The sequence below is a fragment of the Leguminivora glycinivorella genome, chromosome 1 (assembly GCF_023078275.1).
Source record: "Leguminivora glycinivorella isolate SPB_JAAS2020 chromosome 1, LegGlyc_1.1, whole genome shotgun sequence".
NCBI classification, from domain to species: domain Eukaryota; kingdom Metazoa; phylum Arthropoda; class Insecta; order Lepidoptera; family Tortricidae; genus Leguminivora; species Leguminivora glycinivorella.
The window spans coordinates 34001253-34010277 of NC_062971.1; the positions used below are offsets into that span (position 1 = coordinate 34001253).

The 9025-nt window shown below is 37.4% G+C and overlaps 1 protein-coding gene across 1 annotated transcript; it reads left to right on the forward strand.

The window, feature by feature from the left end:
- Positions 1-7968: 7968 nt before the first annotated feature.
- On the forward strand, positions 7969-8808 carry LOC125231564 (histidine-rich glycoprotein-like). Its single transcript, XM_048137024.1, has one exon. The coding sequence runs from the start codon at positions 7996-7998 to the stop codon at positions 8719-8721; it is 726 nt and encodes a 241-aa protein (XP_047992981.1). The 5' UTR covers positions 7969-7995; the 3' UTR covers positions 8722-8808.
- The last annotated feature ends 217 nt before the right edge of the window (positions 8809-9025 follow it).

Here is a 9025-nt window from a genome sequence, read left to right on the forward strand (position 1 = left end):
CCCTCGTAGTCCGACTCGCACTTGGCCGGTTTTTTTTTATAAAATAGGTAAATTTAATGTTATTCCTACTCAGAATCACGAGCCCGTTTCCATCCTACTAGGCGAAAAAAGCGTCCCATATTTTTCCACTTCGTTACTATTTTTCAAACACTGTGTACAGCGATTACAAAATGGAAAGTATGCAAAATAATAGAACATTTTGGGACCATTTTTTGGCTCTTGTTTTTTGTCCTAGATTGAAAGGGCTCGTGATTCTGAGTAGGAAAAACATAAAATTTACCTGCCTTAGAATAAATATTTTTGGTGATTCTTCTCTCAAAAATGCCCAAATGTCTAGTCATATGCTCAAGAATCTCAAGATTATATATATATCTATATATATATATATAGGTATTTTACATTTTGTAACATTGAAAATATTACAAAGCAACTCTTCTAGCATATGCATCATTCAAATAAACACATTTACAGACCGCATCATTGTCACAAATACAGAATTGCAAGTGGACCTCTCCCGCATATGCTTGACGCGGAGTCATCAGTTATTGCCGGCATGACTGCGTTAGCCACATAAGCTACAGGACTAATAGCGAGGCGTAATCTGATCATGCAAATACGTACCAGCGTGTATTCTGGCTCTGGTGCTATTGCTCACTGCTTACCTTTGAAGAGCGAGTCGAACATTATAGAATATTAAACACTTAAAAGGCCTAGTGCCAAAGAAAACATTAATAATATTTTATGCGGGTTACTCACGTATTAAGTCGATGTAACGCTCGACATGTTTCGTTCCATTTCCGAGGAGCTTCTTTAAGAGTAACCCACTTAAAATAATTTTAAATATGTCTGAGTCTCACGGGAGTTTTATAGTTAAATCATCAATAGTTGATTTTGATTATTACGACTGAAATTCATTTAATGTGGCATCAAACAATTAAAATAACACTAAATTCTAATCTAAGATAAACTAATTATTTATTCCAAAATGTAGAGTGCTTTTGTTCCAGGAACATATTTTTTTGAATAATATAATAAAACAAAATGTACAAAAAAGGTTTGGATGCCAGAAACTTCAATTTTTGTCAATATTAACAAGAAAATAAACCAAACCATCCTTATTAAAAACATGGCACCACACTTTACGTAACTTATAACGTTAGTAAGAAATTTAAGTGTCTATAGGTATTTTTTTAACTTGAAACGTGTGTACGTAATTAATTATGTATGCGTCAAATCATGCTAGTGGAATTTGACCAACATTCCAATATTGCTGAAAGTTTGCACACATACGTAATTCGGGTAACAATGCAATGGTACCACCGAGCTGATCCGATCATGGAGACAGTAGATGGCCATTGGATTTCTATGTTTGAAGTTCTTAGAACTGTCCTAGTGAGTATTCGTTGCCTGTGGAAAAAAAACAACCAGCAATAAAAGCTGCTTGTACCAAAAATTTAAATTTTCCATATAGCCTCCTCATGTTTCACCGAGCAACGTAAACATTGCAATCAGGTACCTATAAAGATGTTGTTAGACGAAAACCACGAACCTTCGTGTACTACTACAAAATGTTTTGCTTTTTCTTTAATTTCGTAATGTATTTGGTAAACTGTTACCTGGCAGTTACAAGTAGATTATAATACTCGTAGGGCTACAAGGTCGGTTGAAGGTCTCTGTTGCGATGCTTTAGTCGACGCAGTCCTTCAGGAGGCCTTACCAAGCTAAATATTGTAGGTATGACCTACGCCATACGAAGAGAAAATTCATTCGTATAACAGATGCTATTAAAACATTAAAACTAAGTGGTTATTTTTACTTAACAACATAGATGATATACACCGTGTTTTTATTGTTTTCCGTTAAATTCGACACGCAGTTAGGTTCATCATCAGGATCGCTTTTCGTTAAATTTGAAAAAATTGTTATTTCCTTTCCTCCTCTGTTAAATTTGTTTTTTCCTTGAATTAATTAGTGTGAGAGGACCTTAATCATAAGTCAGTATCAAGTGTCTGACGACAAATGTCATGAACAAATAACATAAGGAAGTGATAAAGGATGCCATACACGTGTTCAGTAATTTTTTTTTTAATAATTCGATAACCGTAATAAAGGACGTTAGTTTTTTAGAGAAATTAATTGTATTTGACTTAAAGTTAACGGAATTCAATGAAAGGATGTATATTGTCTTCTTGTCTATGCCCCCAGTTCTCTGAAGCTGAAAATAAACAAATACATTTATACCCTATCATTTTAAGAAAAATTAGTGTACTAACACTATTTTTAAAACTTACTTAAAGTGGTAATTACGGGCATTTTCAGAATTGGGGACCCCCAATTAGCGCAAGTTATTAACAAAAATTAACTCGCTGTCAGTTTTGTGACGACAATTAAGTATAAATTCTGTCTAAAAATTTACTGCCTGCCTGGTGGTGCCTGTGTGGTGACGGGTTAAGAATTTCACCACCCCCTTTCTTCCCATGGGTGTCGTAGAAGGCGACTATGGGATATGGGTTAAATTGTGGTGTAGGCGAGAGGCTGGCAACCTGTCACTGCAATGCCACAGTTTCATTTTCTTTTAACCCCTTATTTTCCAAGAGTGGCCCTGAAGCTTTAGTAGTTTCATGTGCTCTACCTACCCCTTTATGGGATACAGGTGTGATTGTATGTATGTTGTATGTATGTATGTAAAAATTTACTTTTTTCACATTCTGAATTTTAGATTATCGCTTAATGTTCATGTAATTATCACAATAACAATATTTTTATAGAAATTTCATCCTTAATAATTATCGTCACAAAACTGACAGTGAGTTAATTTTTGTTCACAACTTACGCTAATTGGGGGGTCCCAAATTCTGCAAATGCCCTGATACAAACTTGTGTACGTCAGCAAACATATAAGAAAAAATCTGTAGTTCTACTGATTGTTCGACTCGGAGTATAAAATGAGCGATTGGAAATTGTCTCTGATGTACGTCGGAGTGAAAATGAGTTTGGCCTGCTGCTGGGATTCTGTTTTTGGCCTCTTCGGGCGTATCTTGTTAACGACGTTCCGGCGACGTCAAACGTTTGCATACTATGCCTTGGGTGCAAGTGAAATCATAATCTTGGTCGTCACCTGCACAAATTGATTTCACAGATTAGATTTGACATAGATCTGGGAAAAGTTTCGAATGTAAAGTCGATGCATTAAGATCTATGGGAAAGATTTTTAAGCAACTTTTTTAGACCTATTTTTTCACACCTGACTTGTACAAAACTGGTCCTATGTCTTTCTTTTCAATGCTTTCATTTGATCAAAATCTGACACTACAAACTCTAGCAATATTTAACAAAATTAAAATAAATCAATTTGATAAAAATTTGCCAAGAACCACATCCAGACTACCACCACCGCATTTTTTTTTAATTGAATCCAACTTTTAACAAACCATTTACCTGAACCTATTTCAACAATCCAATCCCCATGTTCGCTCGCCGGCGCCGCCGGCGCCCGAATGCACTCGCTGCGCGCGCGCCGGTGCGGAAACGTGACGCAAGATGGCGACAAGAAACCGACAAAAGGAAATCAGGGCGCCACGCAACCGGACCTTGACACCCGGTGCCCTTGACTCCCGTGAAAAGCCACATCTGTATTCTTTACTTGTTAGATAAGGTGGAAAAAATGTTTGGCATATGCAAAAAGTACGACGCGCCGCAGCCTTGCCCATCTTTTTATAGATCAAAAATTGTATGTGTTTTAATTACCTAATACGAATATGTAATTACGTACATAATGAGATAACACATGCTTGGAATTATTTTTGGAGACACATTTATGTTTTTTTTTTTATTGTATTCTCTTATCAGATAAATAAAACATAACAAATCTATCAGATCACAACACATGTGAACAATATTTTATGGAAAATTTAATTAAACATACATACATACAATCACGCCTGTATCCCATAAAGGGGTAGGCAGAACAAATGAAACTACTAAAGCTTCAGTGCCACTCTTGGCAAATAAGGGGTTGAAAGAAAACGAAACTGTGACTCACATGTGCAAATGTTTGAGCCGGAACCCAGACATTAAATAAAACAGCTTTAAAATATTACCATTTTTAATGGATTTTTAGTACAGTGAGAGGTTCTAGTCTAGGACACGTAACGGAGAGAGAATTTTGGTTAGAAAAGAAGGGACGCTGGTGCCGTGCACCTTGCTTTTATAGTGACGCGAAAGGGGGAAACTATGGCGCTTCAGTCATAATTAAACATGTTACTCGTATTAGTCATACGAGTAACATTCCACAACTCCATCCATATGCCCTTAATACGTATATTATATTATACCTACATTATATATATATTATTTTCACCATGTTCCCATTAGGGTGAATTAAAAGTGTCACGTGCTATCCGACATAGATCAGTGTGCGTAATAGCCGAATACACAAACGCTTCACGAAACGTTCACGAATCGTGAGTGAATCGTGAAGCGTTTGGGCATATGACTACGCACACAGGTAAAAAATTGTGTACCTTATAGTTTATTTTCCTAATTTTGAAACGAATCAAATACTTCTCTTCTTCTTCTTCTTCTTCGTCGAAACCTCATGACTGAGGGTCGTGACCACCATAAATCGCTGTACGTTGCAGTGCTCTCCACTCAGGCCGATCTTTTGCCTCAATCAAATACTACATGGTATGGGTATAACTATACGGTTCTATCGACAGTGTTGTCAATTAGGTACTTACCTAATGTTTGTCTGTTTTGTTTTGTTTGGTTGTATATACAATAAAGTAACGTGTTTACTTACTTACCTACAATCAATATTTAAAATTGAAGCAGACAAAGGGAACAGCAGTAAGGATTGAAGAAAACACAATATATATCTAGTCTTTGCAATTCGCATTTAGTGCCAAAACTCTAATAATTAATTCGGAATCGTTCAATTGTTCTTCAGATCAATAGGTAAAATTGAATTCGATCTTCTAGACCTAAGCTAAGTGGGTGGGTGAAAATGATCACAAATTAAACGTAGTACTGAGATTGGTGAAGTAAAGCCTGAACAGAAATATATGACTACGCGACATGTTGCGGAATTTCATCAGAACTATTTTCTTCATACTAAACTGAACTGTCACCGCATACATCAGAATAACAGCGCCCTCCTGACAACAATCATAAATATTTGGTCAGGCTTTATATTTTGATTGTACTGTGAGAAGGTGTACGGCTCGTACCAATGAGTTTTTCTGAACTTATATGCGAAATGTCATTTGATATTTGCCAGTCGCTTTTCGGTGAAGGAAAACATCGTGAGGAAACCGGACTAATCCCAATAAGGCCGGGTGCGTCCCACGAGATATAACGTTAATATATATAATTTCATGTTACTAACGTTCAGCAGCAATAATGAACGTTAGATATAACACCAACATCAATACTTTTGTAAGAAATAACGCTGAATTGCCATAATATTAGTTTTACTTAACGTTTTTTAATATAACGTTTACGTTACTTAATTTCAGTTTATATACCATACACTACGTATACCGTTCACCGTACATAACATTTCTTAATATAATGTTAAAATTAGCTAATTTCAGTTTATATACCATACACTAAGTATACCGTCCACCATAAATAACATTACTTAATATAACGATTATATTAGCTTAATATCAGTTTATATATACCATACCGTTCTCCATATATAACATTTAACTGTTGCTAAGAAAGTAGGTTTAGGTTAGGTTAGAACTGCGACCCCCACACAAAACAGTTGCTAAGAAAGTAGGTTTAGGTTAGGTTAGAACTGCGACCTCCACACAAAACTGTTGCTAAGAAAGTAGGTTTAGGTTAGGTTAGAACTGCGACCCCCATGTTGCTAAGACAAAAACTGTTGCTAAGAAAGTAGGTTTAGGTTAGGTTAGAACTGCAGGTTAGGTTAGAACTGCCCACACAAAACTGTTGCTAAGAAAGTAGGTTTAGGTTAGGTTAGAACTGCGACCCCACACAAAACTGTTGCTAAGAGAGTAGGTTTAGGTTAGGTTAGAACTGCGACCCCCACACAAAACTGTTGCTAAGAAAGTAGGTTTAGGTTAGGTTAGAACTGCGACCCCCATACAAAACTGTTGCTAAGAAAGTGGGTTAGGTTAGGTTATTATGCATTTAAAATCTTACACACAGAATGAACATGTTAGATTGATGTTAGATTAATTGAAAAATATATGTTATTAATATTAGGTATCCCAAACGTTATATACATAGATCTTAGATATTATGAACATTACACCGTTTGATGTTAGAATAATTGATTAATATATGTTATAAATATTAGGTATCCTTAACGTTATATACATTAATCTTTATATACACTGATATTATAGAGAATAAACATTATCCACTTCAAAATTAGATGATTTGCTATTATCGATTTTGAGCATTATAACCAGTGAACGTTATGCTGAACAAGCTTATACAAAGTGAGCGTATATTTTATAAGTTATATACGATACGTTCTTATATCTCGTATTACTTACCCGATTTGGCGTAGGCACCAGTTTTACCAGAGCGACTGCCATTTGTCCTTCCAACCCGAAGGGTAACTAGGCCTTATGGGTAAGTCGTGGCAAATGCCGGGATAACGCAAGGAGGATGATGATGTACTGTGAGAATCGCTGCACATCGCCATCCCAACTTGATAAAATAATAGTTATTTATGTGACTGATGTATAATGAGGTGAGGCATTAAAACACGAGTCTTGTTTTATGAAACGAACCGAAAGTCATCTTTCGTCAGTAGTCTTTGTCGCGTTGTTCGTCTATAAATATATGAGTTGTTCGTCTTTTTCTTATTTCGGCTATGTTTTTCAACAGTTTTTAAAAAAATCGCAAATATAGTTAAAAATAAAACAATATTTAAGAAATAGATGTTCTTGTATACATATTTAACCTGTTGAAAGTTTTCATAATTGACATTAATAGTACCTATTTAGATCTTTGCGTATGAGGCTTTCTCAGAAAATATAATTCTCAGGATTAAAACTAAGTACTCAAAGTCATGACCCTTTTAACTGAACGACGTAGGGGTGTTCTAACCTCGGATTGTTAAATTATTACTAAAATATAAATAGTTATTTGTTTTACAGTTTTAGGGGGCAAAGTTGTTGTTTAAACGCACGTGCCAATATTGATACCCGAGCAAGCGAAATATTCCAATATTGAACCGCGAGCGTAGTTTCAAGGCACGAAGGTTAAACAAACTTTGCCACCGAGTGAAAAACAAAATTTTTCATCACACTAACACGAACAAAATACTGACTATAAAATATCAAACTAAATCAAATCCATTAAATTAATTTAGTCAATATTTATGATTCAAAATCATCATTTATAGGTAAATTCTACCAGCCAGCTTAAGAAAACAAGTTAAAATTTGTATGGAATTACTTTGCACTCTCGTGGATAAAATGCAATTTTGCTATCTGTTTTCGAATAGCAAAGTAAGCCTTTTTACCAGTTGGTGTGGTGAAACCTATTTTTTTATATCGCCGTCTCAAAGCATTGTAGATGAAAAGGGCGAAGTGGCAATAATTGGAATAAACGCCCAATTTTCCTATTATATTGAATGCATTGATTCTTCTGAAACTGTACACATTTCATTGAACCTTTTAAACGTAATAAAATATTTTGCTGTAAATCTAAATGGATACATATTGAGTTTCTTTCGAAGCGACACTTATTCCAGATACTACTTATAGTTATATTGAAACCCATTTTATTGAGTAGATAAAATAAATAGTGAAAATGAATAGTGACACCTATTACGTCTAAAACACGTTGAACCTAAAGTTAATTGACTTAATACGAACTCGCGCGGACATCACCTTGACATTAAAACGATCAATCAAAGAGTACTATTGCAACAGTATATAAGGCTAGAGAAATCTGTAACAGGCATCATTTGGCAATCATTGCCCAACAGAACCAGGAGCACAGGAAACCATGAGAGCTATCACACTGGTGTGTCTGGCGGTGTGCGTGGCGGCCGTGGCGGCACGGGCCCCGCGGTACAGGAGGCACGCCGACCTCGACGAGGCCGCGTCCCACCACTGGGAGAAGGGCGGCGGCGACGAGCACCACGGCGACCACCACCACGAGCACGGCGGCGGCGGCGAGAAGGGCTACAAGGGACACCACGAGCACGAGCATGGCAAGAAGGGCCACTCCCACCACGAGGGCCACAAGGGACACTACGGCGAGCATGGCGGACACAAGAAGCACCATCACCACGACGACGGCTACTATGACGAGCACCACCACGGAGAGAAGGGAGAAAAAGGACACGGCTTCGAAGAGAAGGGACACTACCACAAGGGACACTCCACCAAAGGCCATCACGGTGTCCACAAAATAGACGAGTTCAAGAAGGACAAGCACTTCCACGACAAACACGGCGAATCAGGCTTCGAAGAGGGCTACGGCGGTCACCACCACGAGGGCGGCCACGAGAAGGGCGGCCACTTCCACAAGGGACACAAGGAGGGCGGCCACCACGAGCACCACCACGGCAAGAAGGGCCACCACGAGGAGGGCGGGCACCACCACGACCACAAGGGACACCACGACGAGGCCGGCCACCACGAGCACCACCACCACCACGAGGGCCACGGCAGCAAGGGCGGCCACGAAGACCACAAAGGCTGGGACTGGAAGAAGGGACACAAATAAGTTTATTGTTTAATTGTTCGCGCATTTGTTTTTGTTAATGTTTTGTGAATTTTGTGATACGGAATGAAATAAATTATTTAAACACTTTATAAATCTCATTTATGCAATGTGTTACATTTTCTTTCTTACACTTTTCATAGGTATATTTAGTAATGTTACTAATGTAAAATTACAACAAGTGGCCTTACTAAATAAATTGTTACACGATCACAAGTTCACTCGATAGAATATTGGTTCATCAGTGAACGCGACCATCGGACATTGGGATAGGATCAGTTGATCACTATCTAGATGTGTAGCTACT